The sequence below is a fragment of the Alosa sapidissima genome, chromosome 23 (genome assembly GCF_018492685.1).
Source record: "Alosa sapidissima isolate fAloSap1 chromosome 23, fAloSap1.pri, whole genome shotgun sequence".
Classification (NCBI taxonomy): domain Eukaryota; kingdom Metazoa; phylum Chordata; class Actinopteri; order Clupeiformes; family Clupeidae; genus Alosa; species Alosa sapidissima.
Genome location: NC_055979.1, coordinates 28535696 through 28553195, shown reverse-complemented (window position 1 = coordinate 28553195; position 17500 = coordinate 28535696). Strand labels below are relative to the sequence as shown.

Here is a 17500-nt window from a genome sequence, read left to right as displayed (position 1 = left end):
CCTAAACAGGATGGCAGTATGTGATGCGGCCTAAACAGCATGGCAGTATGTGATGCGGCCTAAACAGGATGGCAGTATGTGATGCGGCCTAAACAGCATGGCAGTATGTGATGCGGCCTAAACAGGATGGCAGTATGTGATGCGGCCTAAACAGCATGGCAGTATGTGATGCGGCCTAAACAGCATGGCAGTATGTGATGCGGCCTAAACAGCATGGCAGTATGTGATGCGGCCTAAACAGCATGGCAGTATGTGATGCGGCCTAAACAGGATGGCAGTATGTGATGCGGCCTAAACAGCATGGCAGTATGTGATGCGGCCTAAACAGGATGGCAGTATGTGATGCGGCCTAAACAGGATGGCAGTATGTGATGCGGCCTAAACAGCATGGCAGTATGTGATGCGGCCTAAACAGCATGGCAGTATGTGATGCGGTCTAAACAGGAATATTCATGCAGCATAACACCCCAATCAGAAACATTCAGTTCCAGAGAATTATACGAAATATGAGCTGTGTGTGTGTGTGGGTGTTTGTGTGTGCATGTTTGTCAACGGTTGAGGGAGGGTTATCTAAGAGCTTGTGCTCTTTCAATTCAGTGGGTTGGGAGAGGCTAGGGTTTCAATACTTAGCCGATGTTTTTTGTTTAAGAACCAGCGTTCTATGCTGTCACTGAACCAGATCCTTCAGTCATGGTTGACTGAGGCTGAAACTGATCTTGAAGCCAATCTGACACACCAGGCCTCAGGCTGAATGAGATCAGACCAGATAAGACCTTAGACCTAATCTAAAACTTCATCAAACTTCAGGCCTAATCTAAAACGTCTTTGAATGTTAGGCCTAGTTTAAAACATTATCAGACTAATCTCAAACATCATTCAACTTTAGGCTTAAAGGAATTATCCGGAGTAAAATGCACTTTAGATCAAATTAGGGATGATTGGGAGTACATACGTTGAGTTGACATCAAAATCATGTCATTCGGATGTGTTTTGAGAAAGTTCGATTTTACCGTTTTTAGTCAAAACTCGTTAGCCTGGAAGTGACCAGGGCAAATCATTTCGCCGCTACAAAACGCTATTTTTATACCTCTTCTACAGTTCCAAACAACATTACATTTACGTGGTAGTGAGTAGAGGGTCCCTAAAGCCAAACCGAAGTATCCGGAGGTGTGGTTGGATAGAGAGTCCAGAATGAATTTCATCAAGCCAGTACCTTTCCGGAAATGTTGCTGCTGCAGCTCGCGTCTTTAGTCAAGTCAAGTCAAGTCAAGTTTATTTATATAGCACATTTCATACACAGAGGTCATTCAATGTGCTTTACATAAACAAAACCAAACGATAATAACAAATAAAAGCATAGAAGGGCAATATAGTCAAAGAATAGTTAAAAGGTAAAGATCATAATAAAAAGAAAACATAAAACACAAGGTAAAATCATTTAAAAATAAAGAATAATTAGTAAGCAAAAACAAAGGCAAAAGTAGTAAAAAAAGTAATAAAAGACAAAGTAGAATAATTATCGAGGCAGATTCAGAATTTGTAACTCGGCACAGTTAGCAGAAAGCGTCTGAGAACAGTTTGGTCTTAAGTCTAGATTTAAAACTGGCTACAGTTGGGGCCTTTTTAATGTCATCCGAAAGTTGGTTCCACAGCTGAGCCGCATAGCAGCTAAAAGCTGCTTCACCATGTTTAGTTCTAACTGTAGGTTTTACTAGCAGGTTTTTCACCTGGGACCTGAGAGGACGAGAAGGTGTGTACTGCTGAAGCATGTCTGACAAGTATTTAGGTCCTGCTCCATTTACTGATTTATAAACAAGCAATAGTGCTTTAAAGTCAATTCTGTGACTTACTGGAAGCCAGTGCAAGGACTTAAGAATTGGAGTAATGTGGTCAGTTCTTTTAGTTTTTGTTAGAGTCCTAGCTGCTGCATTTTGTATCACCTGAAGCTGTTTAATAGTCTTTTTAGGAAGGCCTGTGAACAGTCCATTGCAGTAATCAACCCTGCTGGAGATAAATGCATGAATGAGTTTTTCTAAGTCATGTTTTGACATCAGCCCTCTGAGTTTGACAATATTTTTGAGGTGGTAAAAAGCTGATTTAGTTATCGCTTTCATGTGGCTGTTGAAATTTAGATCACTGTCAATTAATACACCAAGGTTTTTAACAGTATCCTTTGCCTTCAACCCTTTTGTGTCAAGGAGAGTGGCAACCCTAAGTCTTTCCTCATTTTTACCAAATATAATTACTTCAGTTTTTTCTTTGTTCAGCTGAAGAAAATTTTGAGACATCCAGGTGTTGATTTGTTCTATACACTGACACATAGATTCAAGAGGACCATAGTTGTTTGGTGATAGAGCTAAGTAAATTTGTGTGTCATCTGCATAGCTATGATATGAAATCAAATTATTTTGAATGATTTGTCCAAGTGGGAGCATATAGAGGTTGAATAATAGTGGCCCCAAGATCGACCCCTGGGGAACACCACAGGTCAAGGACGTTGGTGTTGAGGTACAGTTTCCGATGGCAACAAAGAAGCTCCTTTCTTGTAGATATGATTTTAGCCAGCTGATAACTATGCCTGTAAATCCAACCCAGTGTTCTAGTCTGTGTAGTAAAATATTGTGATCAACAGTGTCAAATGCTGCACTAAGGTCCAGTAGCACTAGGACTGATGTTTTACCTGAATCTGTGTTGAGGCGTATGTCATTGGAAACTTTAATGAGAGCTGTTTCAGTGCTGTGATTTGCCCGAAAACCAGACTGAAAGTAATCAAAATACCCATTTGATGTTAGGAAGGTGGTTAATTGATTAAAGACTACTTTTTCAATAATTTTGCCAATAAAAGGTAGATTGGATATGGGCCTGTAATTGTTTAGCATGGAGGCATCCAGGTTATTCTTCTTGAGAAGTGGCTTTACAACAGCTGTTTTCAGTGACTTAGGAAAAGTGCCAGACAGCAATGATACATTTACAATTTGAAGGACATCCGCCGCTATGAGGTGAAAAACAGTTTTGAAGAAATTGGTAGGCAGAGTGTCTAAGACACATGTGGAAGGGCTGAGATTCTGTACCGTTTTTTCAAGTGTTTCGTAGTCTATCAAGCTGAACTCTGACATCAAGTTTAGTTTCCCTCTGTTTGTTGCTGGAAGTTCAGGTTGTTGAATTTGTAATTGAGCAGATATGTTGAGTCTGATTTTGTCAATTTTACCTTTAAAAAAGATGAAAACTCATTGCATTTATTAGTTGAGAGAAGTTCAGGTGCTAATTGTGAGGGGGGATTTGTTAACTTATCAACAGTTGAAAATAGAAGAAAAGTCTGGAGAAAGTCTGTAGGAGTCGATTGCCGAGTGTGGAGTAACACGCTCTGGAAATTCACAATTTCGTCGCCGTTTTAAAAAAAAAAAAAAAACATAGTCCAGTCCATACAACTTCATTTCAATTTCGAAAGAAATACTGGACTATGTTTTTTTTTTTTTAAATCTTTGCCATCCAGTTAGTGAATGTGGTCTGAAGCATGTGCTTAGTGTGTGACCGAATGTACTCCGAAATCCTCCTGCTGCAGGGATTTCGTCTGTCCTGTTTGCAACGCGGTTGGGCTGCCTTCAGGAGGACATTCCCACGGATACGCTCCGCTTCATCAACGCCACCAGCGACATGCTTCGACTGTCCGAAACGGTGATCTTCCTCCCGCGCTGGACCCGAGCCTTCCTGCCCTTCTGGAAGCAGTTTGTGCAGGCCTGGGATGACCTCTACGACGTCGGTATGGTCTGATGCACGGGTGTGTGTGTGTGTGTGTGTGTGTGTGTGTGTGTATGTATATGTGTGTATATGTGTGTGTTGTCATTCATGCATGTGTGTGTGTGTGTGCATGTGTGAATGTGTGTGTGTGTGTGTGTGTGTGTGTGTGTATGTATATGTGTGTCTGTGTACATGTGTGTAGATAGATGTGTGTGTGTTGTCATTCGTGTGTGTGTGTGTGTGTGTGTGCTGTGCATGGGTGTGTGTGCGTGTGTGTGTCCGTACATGCATGCGTATATGTGTATGTGTGTGTGTATACATGTGCGTATGTGTGTGTGTGTGTGTCTGTGTGTGTGCATGCATTGAGATTTCTTAATGAGTTTTCTTTGTGTGTGTGTGTGTGTGTGTGTGTGTGCATGTGCATGCGTTGAGTTTTCTTAATGAGTTTTGTTTGTGTGTGTGTGTGTGTGTGTGTGTGTTGTTATCTGACTCCTTCAGCTCAGCGTCTGATAGATAGGAAGGTGGAGGAGATGGAGTCCAAAATGAGTGTTGGAGAGGAAGTGGAGAGTGTGTATCTGATGCACTTGCTGTCCAGCGGCAAAGTGACCAAAGAGGAGGTCTACATCACCATCACAGAACTGCTACTTGGAGGAGTGGATACGGTGTGTGTTTGTGTGTGGGTGTGTGTGTGTGTGTGTGTGTGGTGTGTGGGTGTGTGTGCGTGTGTGTGTGGTGTGTGGTGTGTGTGTGGTGTGTGTGTGGTGTGTGTGTGTGTGTGTGGTGGGTGTGTGTGTGTGGTGTGTGTGTTTGCATGCACGTAGCCATGCACATACACTGGTTGGTTATATCACCACATCCAAATCCGTTTTGAGCAAATTGTCTTACTAGTCAAGATAATTACTTATTTTTATAAATGTGGTAACCCATCTATGACCACATTTATTGACTACAGGCATATACACCCACAGGCGTGTGCCCACACATGCACACACACACACCACTCACACACACACACACACACACACACACACACACACACACACACACACACACACACACACACACACACACACACACACACACACACACACATAAACACACGTAGAACACATACACCATGCATAACACTGTGACTCCACCAGTTTGGGCCAGTTTGGCTGCATTCTTGGGGCTTGTTTAGACCAGCCCTGTTCACACACACACACGTCCCGTAGTAGCAGTTATACTGTGTTATTAGCCGTGTTTCTATTGAAGTTATTTTTAGATGATCTCTAGCAGTTGATTTAGGCCTTCCACGTGTCATAGTAGTTTAACATTGTGTAAAGTGATTCTCTGAAAACAATAACATTATTTCATGAAACAAAAATGCGAGGAATGAAAAATCAGCTTATCAGCTTAAAAATCAAATAATATGCAAACTCGGAACATTAGGAATACAAACTTAGAACTATAGGAACATACTTGGTACCACAGGAATATACAAAAGCATTAAAACAAAGTGTATTAACCCTGTGGGATAGTTTGTTTTGCATTATCACAACCAAGTGGTTTATAAGCACATTGCCAAACTATTATGATTTGTACTAAACTATTTGTTATAAACAATAAACATGAAATAGTTTATTAGTAATTAGTAAAAGCATAACTAAGTATTAGTAATTATTAGTAATTAGTAAAAGCATAACTAAGTATTAGTAATTATTAGTAATTAGTAAAAGCATAACTGCGGTTTTCTGTCATGTGTAGTAAAAGTGTAACGTGTGGTCCGTGCAGACCTCCAACACACTGTCCTGGACGCTGTACCACCTGGCGCGGGACCCTGAGGTGCAGGACAGGCTGCGACGGGAGGTGACGGACGTGTGCCCGGACAGACGTTTGCCCACCTCGGACGACCTGGCACACATGCACTACCTGAAGGCCGTCATCAAAGAGACCCTCAGGTGGGCACGAGAGAGGGGGGGGGTTATGAGAGAGAGGAGGGGTCCTGACTAGGTAAGGGGGGGGGTTATGAGAGAGAGGAGGGGATCCTATCTGGGTAAGGGGGGGGGTATAACGAGGAAAGGGGGGTTATGAGAGAGGGGAGGGGTCTTCTGTCTGGGTAAGGAGGGAGGGTTATGATGAGAGAGAGGCTCCAGTCTGGTCGGGGGACTGGGGGCATATTCAAAAGTCTACATGACTTGAGTGAGTGGAAGAGAGAGAGGGGCATGGATCCACTCCACAGCCCAGCGGATAAGCACCTCTCCACAGCCCAGCGGATAAGCACCTCTCCACAGCCCCGCGGATCAGCACCACTGAAGCACCTGGTCCAATCTGGAGCTGTTCTGGACCAGTCTTCTTCTTTTTGTATCACGGAAGAAAGTGGTCAGTCAGAAACTCTACATACTTTGCCAGTTGTTTGAGGTCATTTTCACACCGTCAGGGACCCTAAAGGGGCCTACCAGCTCGCTCCCCATGATTCCGGCCCAAAACATGACTCCGCCACCTCCTTGCTGACGTCTCAGCCTTGTTGGGACATGGTGGCCATTCACCAACCATCTATCTGGACCATGTAGGGTTGCACGGCACTCATCCGTAAACAAAACTGTAAATTAGTCTTCATGTATTCCTGAGCCCACTGCAACCGTGTCTGCTTGTGAGCATTGTTGGGGTGGCCGAATAGTAGGTTTATGCACACTTGCAAACTTCTTGAGGATCCTACACCTTGAGGTTCGCGGGACTCCAGAGGCACCAGTGGCTTCAAATACCTGTTTGCTGCTTTGCAATGGCATTTTAGCAGCTGCTCTCTTAATCTTAGACAAATATGAATTTGTCTGGCAGAAACCTTCCTTATTATGTCTTTGTCTGAACGAACCCGCCTGTGCTCTGAATCAGTGACCAATTTCTTCACAGTACGATGATCACGCATACGTTTTCGGGTGCGGTATGTAACATGTTGAGGTGCTGAGGTGCTGTGCTGTGTTGGACCTTTTTGTTGTTAATAACTGTACCTGTTTCTCCCCAGGCTGTATCCCGTTGTCCCGGGCAACGGCCGTGTCACTCTGGAGAATGACGTTGTTGTGGATAATTACTGGTTTCCTAAAGAGGTACAGTGTGTTACAACCCCCCCCCCCCCCGCCACACACACACACACACACACACACACACACACACACACACACATCTATCTGTATCACCCTCTCTCTTCCTCTCTCCCCTCTCTCTCCTCAACAATGATCTGAAATAACATCATACTCACAAACACACACACATATATACACACACACACACACACACACAGAATCTATCTCTATCCCCTTCTCTCATGCCTGTGTTTCTGTAAGTCCTCTATCAGCTCTATCTAAGTCCTCTAATCTGAAATTAGGGATGACAGTCGCTGCAGGTTGAGCCCATTTCACATGAAGAAGCATGTGGCCCCTGGCATGCAGTATCCCGTCTCTGTGCGGTGACGCGTGTGCAGCTTGTGCAGCTTGTGGCCCCTGGCATGCAGTATCCCGTCTCTGTGCGGTGACGCGTGTGCAGCTTGTGCAGCTTGTGCAGCGTGTGCAGGCTCATAGTTGTGCAAGATCTACAAAGCAGATGTTTTGCAACCACTCATTTCTCAAATGTTATCATGGAAATCATCTGATCTACTGTTGGCAAGCTGTGAAAGAGTACACACTTTATATGGGTCTTGTAGTGCCACAAAGTCTGTTAGGTAAGTAAGTCTTTTGTATATTTATAGTGTATTTTTCATGTAGAGTGCAACACAAAGCTCTACACACAGACATCAAGATAAAACAAACAAATTGATATTAAAATAATCATGATAATAATGAAAACCAATCCATAAGTGAAATTTGTTCATTGGCTACATTGAGGACAGGGCACAGAGGATATGGATTTCAAACGAGACATTGTTGAATGTCTGGGTGTGATGTTTGGAGCAAGGCCAGTATTGGCCCATGTTCAACAGACACAGGAAACCTCTGTCTCTGTCTCCGGAGCATTTGTGGACCATTGCTCACTTTCATTTGACCTTTGGTAAAGAGTTTGTTCAAATAGTGCATTGAAGATTATTCCAGGAAGTTGAAACCTTGTTGCAAAAGGCTGACTTTCCCAGCTCAGATTGAATTTGAGAAACCTTGATCTGACTGGAACAGAATTCCAATCAAGCGTAGTATCAGATGGTATTTTTTCAACAATCGCTTTATAGATAAATAAGCCCCATTGTTTTTTTCTCCCCTCTGCTAAACCCCCCCCCCCCCCCCACACACACCACACACCACACACACACCACACACCACACACACACACACACACACACACACGCACCACCATCACATTATAGACAACAATAGAGTGAGCTTTATAGATAAATAATGTGTTAAAAATTAAGTATTAATCCACAAAGAGGCAAAAAGTAACTCACAGGCAAGCCGAACGTACGGCAGAGTACAAAGCTTTATTCACAACGCCGGAGACAGGCTACAAACACATAAACATCCTAGACAAGCATAAGAGCAACAAGTCTGTTGTAGACAAAGTCTTACCATTATTTATAGGACTAAAACAAGGTATTCTTGATGGATTACATGAATAGTGAAAGAGTTGTCATGATAAGAGATAAGCTGTTATTACCTAAGGCTACGTCTACACCAAACCGCCGGGTGGATTTTCTCTTACCGCTTTCACACCTTTAACGACACCGGTAAAGAAAGAACTTGCGTGCACACACACACACACACACACAGAGGAGTAACCGGCTAAATGTGCTGTAGTGCATATGCCAGACCAGTCAATGGCGCCGCTGTGCAGAAGCTTCACGATAATTTCGTGTGAATCGCGTAGAAGAAAACATTGTTGAAACAGTTTGTTAAGCAAGAGAACAAAGATAATGAATGCGTAGCAAGATGGGTCGTCCTAGTTCATGTCTATGAGGGCAAAGTGGAGTTCAGTCAGAGACGGGCTCTGGTTCAGTCCCCGCCTGCACAGGGGCGTGTCACTGACGTATGACTTACGTTTGAACGCCTTGGTTCCACGCCAGACAAGCCGGAGTACAAAACAAAGTTGGTGTACACCTTCATTAATGTTGATTTTCTCCTGACTGGAGGGTCATACTGGCACGACATTCTCCTGAAATAGGGAGGAGGGTTTGGAGATCATGATACCGTGTCCGAAATGTGCATCCATTGCTCAGAAAAATAAGGCTTTGACAAATTCTGGGAAATCCTTGGATTCTGCCATAGACCTCAATGTTAAAAAGGGAGCCCAATCACTGCATAAATGTGCGGGGGCGTGTACTACTGCTACCTTATTTGCATAAATTTCCAGGGACAGGAAATGGCCTCTCATGAAGTATCTTCGTAATCAACCATCTTTAAAGAGAATGTCTAATAAGGGCTCTGGTTAAGCAGTCGCATGAAATAAGGAGACTACAGACAATTCGGTTTTCAATTCAACTGTTAAACTAATAAATAGGGACGTGACGCTCGAAGCTGACGTTTCGAAACAGTGTCAAGCTTCCGAAACGCAAGTGTTTCGAAGTGTGGTTCAAAACGCCCATGTCACGTGACCATGGCTAAGTGAGGCTTTGTGGTGTTTCAATTTGGTTTGGACAGGTGGCACACTTACCGCGCGAGCCAATTACCCGAGTAAACACCTGTTTGGTCTAAATTACAAAGTCCCAGAATGCTTAAAAGTCATTCAAACACATCCTATCTTTGTGGGTTTTTTGTGAGGAGAGAGATTGAGAGATATAGCGACATAGCGATTAATAGTGATTAATAGTGCATTCTTGTGATTGATAGGTTAGTGATATAGATTGACAGGCTTAGAGACCGACAGTGAGCGATAGTTTAGATAGATATAGTCTAGTGACCCTTTGAAATACTGGCAGGAGAGGAGAGTGGTTTATCCAAACCTAAGTGTGATGGCAAAAACATATTTGTGCATGCCAGCAACAAGTGTGCCTTGTGAAAGATTTTTTTCCAAGGCTGGGGAGGTTTATTCAAAAACGAGAAACAGATTAAATGCCAAGACGGCAGAACAACTGTTATTCCTAAATAAAAATTTATGTTGACATACAAAAAATGTGTTGTTTATTTTTCCCATGTTGAACCTGATTAGTCTAACCTGCTTCATTCATGTATCCTTTATTTCCCTACAACATATTCCCCCAAAAAAAAACCCTGGGCCATAAGCATAGCCTACATTTTAAAACCATTGTAGCATTTTCCTCTCCAGCATATTCCAAAGGATAATGTACTATGCAACTGAAATAACAAAACATCTGTAACTGGCAGATATAAAAACGTTCTAGTTACTGAAGGCATGCTAGTCTGAACTTTATAAGCACCAGCAGGGAGTCGAACACCGGCCGCTCCGGCCGAATGCAAGTGTGTTAACCACTGAACCATGTGGCTGTGGACGAAATCTTGCGTTCCATGTTGGCTATTTATATTCTTCGTCTGAAGCAGTTGTGCTTCACGGTCAAAATGTGATGTTAGCAAAACTGGCCACTAGATGTCACCATGGAGTTACGTGTGTCGGATTGTTTCGAAGCCTCGACACAATTCCGGCGCAATTGCTTCGAACGTTTTGTTGTTTCACAAAGCCTCGTTCTGCCCATCACAAGGTATGTGACTGCTATGTGAAATTTCAAATGCTTAGCCTACGCATTGCATTAGGTCTCACACACACACACCACTAACCTGGAAATCCAGACCCAAATCTAGAAAGATTTAGCATCTGGCTATGAGTAATGAAAATGGGCCAAGCATGCATTTGAAAACATCACTGCACGCAATTGGATAGCACTACGACCAATGTTTACTGACTGATTCCGGACATCAACGTTGCAGTGCTGACGTCATCTGTTTAGCTCACCTCTGGCCCGCCTATATCAGATACACCGATGTGATTGGTGCAGCTCGGCTTCAGGGGCATGGGTAATGAGCATCATTGCTGATTGCCATAGTGCAAATTCAGAGAGCAAATTCAAATTGTGCTCTCGCGAGAACTCTGGATTTCCAGGGTAACACACCACCATCCCATAATATCCAATAGAGTAAGTAGGCCTACAGTGACTGATGTATTTTGAGTAAGTACATAGTGATATTGTTAGATTTGGAGTAGGCTGACAATCTAAACAAATGGATATTTTTTTGTGTGTGACCTAAAGTGCAATGCTCCTCTTCCTGCTCTTTTGTCCCTGTCAATTTTCTTCCTCTTGCACACACGGTACATCTGACTCAGACAGACAGACACACACACCCACCCACTGTCATCCACACAAACACACTCTCAAACATCCACACATACACTTACTCACACATACACACACACTCTCTCAAACACACCGACACCCTCTCAGTTCATCACACACAATTCATCAATCATCACGCTCTCTTCTTGTGTGTGTGTGTGTGTGTGTGTGTGTGTTCGTTCCCAGACCCAGTTCCACCTGTGTCACTATGCGGTGAGCCACGAAGAGGGTGAGTTCCCGGACGCGGAGCGCTTCACGCCGGAGCGTTGGCTGCGGGGGACACCGACGCGCTCGCAGCATCACCCCTACAGCTCCATCCCGTTCGGAGTGGGCGTCCGCGCCTGCGTGGGCAAGAGACTGGCCGAGCTGGAGATGTACTTCGCCCTGTCACGGGTCAGTCATCATAAACAGAGTGTGTGTGTGTCTGTGTGTCTGTGTGTCTGTGTGTGTGTGTGTGTGTGTGTGTGTGTTTGTGTGTGTATGTGTGTGTGTGTGTGTCTGTGTGTGTGTTTGTGTGTGTGTGTGTTTGTCTGTGTGTGTGTGTGTGTGTGTGTGTGTGTGTGTGTCTGTCTGTCTGTGTCGCTTCTCATTTTAAATCTCTCATAAGTTCTTTGAAATTCTTATTTTTTCTGTCTCAGCTTTACCTTTAACTATCTGCTGAATAGCTAAATGCTACGTTTAAATGCTAAGCCAATCCACAACGCCCTTTGAATAATATCTAAATGCTACGTTTAAATGCTATGCCAATCCACAACGCCCTTTGAATAATATCTAAATGCTAAGGTTAAATGTTATGCCTATCCGTAATGCCTTTAGGCTTTGTAGCATTCTGTACTTTGTAGTCATAGATTTATTAGATAGATAGATAGATAGATACTTTATTGATCCCCAGGGGAAATTCATGTCACTCCTCCCAGCCCTCCCTGCTTTCTCTGACATTCCTATTTGTAAATTGCTGATAATTCTGGTTTATCTTTTGGCTTCCGCCATCTGCAGATTATGCAACATTACCACGTTCGACCATGTGAGGGCGCCAGTGTCATTCAGCCCAAGACACGGACTCTCCTTATACCGTCTCAGCCAATCAACTTGCGGTTCCTCCCAATCGCCTGAAGGGGGAACTCATGTCACCTGTTCAGTGAGATTGCAGCAGTAGCCTGGACTACTGCTCTGAGACCACTAAGGGAAGACATATCACAGATCTGACCAAATCACATGGACACCACTGTTTCACTAACACCACCATTCAAATACACTGTGTACACTCTCTCTGCGGGACACAACGTTTAGTGTTCAGTTTTGAACCAGTGCACACCAGCAAAGGGGGATGAACACCATGAACAGACAGAGATAAATAAGGTCACTAACTGCCCACATGCCCATGGCAGTGCCTACATGCCCATTGCAGTGCTGTTGTGTGGAGACCGCTGACATGCCATGACGCATGATCGGGGCATTTGGACGACAGGGGTCAGTGACTAAGTTGCCCTCTGATAGGTCCCAACACTGAGCTCACTGCGTCAGCATCACCACAACATTCCGGGAGGGATGGACTGGAATATGGACTTTCACGGAACGCCGTTTCCTTCATCCCATTCCACCAACTCATGCACTTTGTTTGAAATGTTTTAACAGATTCAATGATATTATAGTTTCCTTTTTGAGCTCACTGTGTATATATATATATATATATATATATATATATATATGTACATATATACAGTGAGCTCCACAGTATATGTATATATTAATATATACACTGTGAAACTCACTGTTATATGTAAGCTTTTGTGGGATGAATGATTGCAAAAGACTGCCAGACATATCATGAACTTACCAAAAGCCCAGAAGGCATTCTTACCCCTCTGCTTTCAGAAAGATATCAGCATTGTAGCTCTGCACATGTTTCATCTTTGTCTTCTAAGTAATCATTGCAGCTCCTAGTATACAGATTCTGTTTCTTTCCTGTGCAGGAATATATGCTCTCATATCTCTGTTTTGAATGTGAACAGCGCTGTGTTAGTTTCGGGTTTGTAATCATATAGTCCAAGACTGCCATCAAGGTGTCATTACTGACTAATTACTTACAGACTGATTGCGTGCATTGTGTACGTTATTTTGTACCCTATAAGATGTATTTTTGTCTTTCTGTGGGTGTGTGAGATTCGTCACTAGAGATTCGTGATGGTTTATGACATTTGTGGCGGTCTGTCAGCAGATGACTGTGCTCTTACAGTGCCAACAATTGCAGAAGGTCTCCAGCATGCCTGAGGACACTTTCCTATTGCCACGTGCCTACAAAAGATCAATCATTGTGCTTAACAATAACCAAAACTTAAAATAGCATGATGTCGTGTGTGGCATCCCATCTATGGTCTTTAAACCCTATTTGTACATGTGGCCAACCACTGATTTAAAGGGATTCATTTTTGTGATGTTTAATCATTGCGCATGTAGACTTGCCTTCTGAATTTTACAGTGCTAATCCCCAGCCACCAGCTGTTCCGAGGACCTCACTATTTTTTAGGCCTGTTTAATTTATTCAGCTCAAGCAAGCAGGTCCGGTCGCTGCAAAGTCAGCATTTCATCTGCCGTGAGCCGGTGATTGTGGTTGGCATTGTCTCAGGTGTTGTCACAGCCACCTCTCGCCGCGGCCCGCCATGAAAAAAATAGGCTAATCACCATACGCTGTCATCATCCGGCAGTGTCGGCCTTCCCTGAGGATGCAGCCCGCGCTGGGATGATTACCGGGACGGTATCGGCTGCTCGTGCTATTGGAGGCAAGCCTGGTTGGCTCGCTTGTCGGTCAGAGCGCGCCTGCCTCGCGCGCGTGCGCTCGCTTGCCCTAAAATCGCTCTGCGCGTCCCCGCTCGTCGCTCTGAAATGGTTCGCTCCACAGCAACCGAGGGGACGTAAAAAAACGTATACTTATCCGGGGATCTACCAAAACGACAGGACAGGCTAACCCGGGTACATTTAGATCGGAATAGGATGTCAACAATTATTATCGATCGGCTATGCGCAGTCAGGCTCATACACAAAGAGATATGCTGCTCGGTGCAGTCGTTCACCAGCTGCCTCAGCTATTAAACATAATTACAGCGGCACTGTAATCATTGCCAGGAGTGGGACGCGACTGAGTGGGTGTCCGTACGTGGCACGCTTATAGACGCACCGCAGCAGGATCACACCGAGGCAAATCGCTGTGGTCTGCAACCCCGCCGTGCGTGCGTACACTGCGTGGACAACATTAGCATCGGGCATCAGCGCCGGATGGGGCGATCATAGGACGCGAAACAGGCGACTGGCTGGGGTTGCGAGAGATGCTGCTCACCGACGCGCCTTCCTGGATCGTGCGACTCAGCACAGGAGGCAGCCGAAGGACACAGAACTATTGCGAGGGTAAGTATGTTACGGCACCCTTTTTTCCCACAGAAATGGACGTCGCTAGGGACGAGACCCTCATGGGTGATTGGCATTATGGAGGGATGAACGACCACTGAACGTGTCGTTACCCCTTTTTAGCATGGGCCTTCGGTAGCCTGTCCTATAACATTATATTTGCATTGCCACAATGTAATTCTAAAAACCTAGTTGATTTAGTTTTACTATGCGAGTCGTTCATCGTATCTTATAGAGGTTGTAGCCTACTGCTGGTCTGAAGGGTCGTCTGGCCTGTGTGTTTCACTGACAGCGCTCAGTACTGAAACCCACCACGGTTCACTCTGCTGTTATTGGCGCTGCTGAATGTGGGATGGCGATCGCTGTTGTTACTGAACCTATGCTGTTTCTATTGTCGCGGTACACGCATTTCCAGGTCAGCCCTCTAGCTCTGCTGTAGGCTTACATTGTTTGATAAGTCCCGCATTAAACCGTCCCATCGAAGGCATTCACATATTCCCACATATTTCCGTGTTAACGGTGTAAACAAAGCCCTCAGCTTCGCATCAACACGTGAAGGCTCGGTCGCTGAAATGTTACACATCGCTGTCTTAACACACGTTGTCTCAATAAAACATGCAACCCCCTTGGTTCTTTGTCGCTGTGATATAACGAGGCCATTGAAGTCATTTGAGGGTTCCTTGGCTGTCAGCTTCAGCGGAATAAGAGTGAGGCTCTGAGTAACTCCACTGTAAGCATTGGGCGCAATGCCTCAGCCCGGTTCCTGATATATTACATCAGGCAGGTTGATTGGGAAGTTTTGTCTTCTAATTAGTGCCCAGTGGCACATGTTGCCTGTAAGTGCTGGCCAACTGCACTGGACTCCTGTGTTTTCCTTGTGACTGGGTGACATTGAGCTTGACAGAGTTACAAAGTGGTTTGATGCCCCGTTGTGGCTGGAGGCAAATCGGTCCTGGAAAGATAATAAGGTGGACAAACACACCCACACATGCAGACACACACACACACACACACACACAGAAATACACACTCAATCAAACACACACACACACACACATACACAGAAATACACACTCAATCAAACACACACACACACACAGAAATACACACTCAATCAAACACACACACACACACACACAGGGCCGTTCTGCCATGCTCTTGAGTCCCTAACATCTGTACGTGTGTGTGTGTGTGTGTGTGTGTGTGTGAGAGAGAGAAAGGGAGAGAGATAATGCATTGTACAGAATGTCACTATACTGTACACACAGAATGTCTTTCTCTGTAGTGTGTGTGTGTTCAGTCTCTCTGGCATCTAAACACTGACTCTCTGTAGGTAGACTGCTACATTCCAACATCTAATAATGTGTCCTCATTCCCTTGTCCACATCCTAATAATGTGTCCTCATTCCCTTGTCCACATCCTAATAATGTGTCCTCATTCCCTTGTCCTCATTCCCTTGTCCACATCCTAATAATGTGTCCTCATTCCCTTGTCCTCATCCTAATAATGTGTCCTCATTCACTTGTCCACATCCTAATAATGTGTCCTCATTCCCTTGTCCTCATTCCCTTGTCCACATCCTAATAATGTGTCCTCATTCCCTTGTCCTCATTCCCTTGTCCTCATCCTAATAATGTGTCCTCATTCCCTTGTCCACATCCTAATAATGTGTCCTCATTCCCTTGTCCTCATTCCCTTGTCCTCATCCTAATAATGTGTCCTCATTCACTTGTCCACATCCTAATAATGTGTCCTCATTCCCTTGTCCTCATTCCCTTGTCCACATCCTAATAATGTGTCCTCATTCCCTTGTCCACATCCTAATAATGTGTCCTCATTCACTTGTCCACATCCTCCAGTCTCCTTGCGGACCTCTTAGAGGTCTCTTTTTTCTGATTGCCCAAGTGTTTTCTGTAGGGTTTTGTGTTGTCTTTTTCAGTGCTTCCTGAAGGTTTGGTGATAGTTCCCACAGTGTTTGGGTTGTGTTAGTGCTTTCTGGAGGATTCTAGTTACTAAGGCCCAAGTGTTTTTGTGAAGGTTTCCTGGAGGTTTGGTGATGATTCCACAGTGTTTGGGTTGTAGTTAGTGCTTTCTGGTGGTTTGGTGATGATTCCAAAGGGTTTGGGTTGTAGTTTCTGGTGGTTTGGTGATGGCTCCAACCACCAGAAACTACAACCCAAACCCTGTGGGTTTGGGTTGTAGTTAGTGTTTCTGGAGGATTCCGTGGCACTGCTCAGGTCCAAGTGTTTTACGTGTTGTCTGTTGCCTTCTTTTGATGTTTTCTGATTTTGTGTGTGTGTGTTTTCTCTGATCTGTGTACTGAACTTTCTGTACTGCTGTTCTCTGGGGTCTTATATCGTCACAGCTGCCTTGCAGCAGTCTCGGTGGTTTTTCAATGTTTCCTGAAGACGCATCTTGTGGTGTGCAGTGTGTTTTTTTTCCTGAACATTTTTGGTTTTGTTTTTGCTTTGTCTTGTCTGAAGTTTTTTGTGAGTTGTTTGTTCTGTGTTTTCTGAAGGTTTCTGTGGTAGTATTACCGTGTTTTGTCTGAAGGTTTTAGTATGATATTCTTTATGGTGTTTTTGGTGTTGTCTGGAGTTTTGTGTGTTGTTTTGAGCTTGGGAGGGGACTTAGTCCAGCTTGTCTGAGCGTGCTGCTAGGATGAGGAGCTCAACGCAAACAAACCCGGAGGGAATAACTCGCCTCACTCGCAATGGAACATTCCTCACGTTTCACTATCTATATCTTAAATTCTCTCTCTCTCTCTCTTTCTTCCTCTTTCTCCCTCTCTCTCTCTCTCTCTCTCTCTCTCTCTCTCTCTCTCTCTCTCTCTCTCTCTCTCTCTCTTCTCTCTTTCTCCCTCTCTCTCTCTCTCTCTCTCTCTCTCTCTCTCTCTCTCTCTCTCTCTCTCTCTCTCTTTCTGTTGTTGCTGTTTTCTTAGCCTGTCTGTGATACCAGAGCGGGCAACAGGTTGAGATGTGAACTCATCATATCTGCTGTCACACAATGAACACTGCGGCTGAAAGTGATTGTGTGTGTGTGTGTGTGTGTGCACGTGTACTGTATGTCTTTGTTGGTGTGCGTGTGAACAGCAGAAGGAGTGGTTGGCAGTTGCA

General features: G+C 44.4%; 2 protein-coding genes across 3 annotated transcripts in view; both read left to right on the top strand.

The window, feature by feature from the left end:
- The window catches only part of si:ch211-113j14.1 (sterol 26-hydroxylase, mitochondrial), a 19902-nt gene extending 7247 nt beyond the window's left edge, over nucleotides 1-12655 (top strand). For both annotated transcript variants that reach the window (XM_042080742.1, XM_042080743.1), the window contains exons 4-9: nucleotides 3563-3760; nucleotides 4237-4400; nucleotides 5512-5678; nucleotides 6740-6821; nucleotides 11168-11374; nucleotides 11978-12655. In XM_042080742.1, the coding sequence (XP_041936676.1) occupies nucleotides 3563-3760; nucleotides 4237-4400; nucleotides 5512-5678; nucleotides 6740-6821; nucleotides 11168-11374; nucleotides 11978-12094 (935 nt within the window). In that variant the 3' untranslated portion in view covers nucleotides 12095-12655. The remainder of the gene's footprint in view (nucleotides 1-3562; nucleotides 3761-4236; nucleotides 4401-5511; nucleotides 5679-6739; nucleotides 6822-11167; nucleotides 11375-11977) is intronic.
- Nucleotides 12656-13773: 1118 nt separating this feature from the next.
- The window catches only part of tmem198b (transmembrane protein 198b), a 31013-nt gene continuing 27286 nt past the window's right edge, over nucleotides 13774-17500 (top strand). Inside the window, 1 exon segment of the mRNA XM_042080754.1 lies at nucleotides 13774-14383. The gene's annotated coding sequence lies outside the window, so the exon portion shown is untranslated.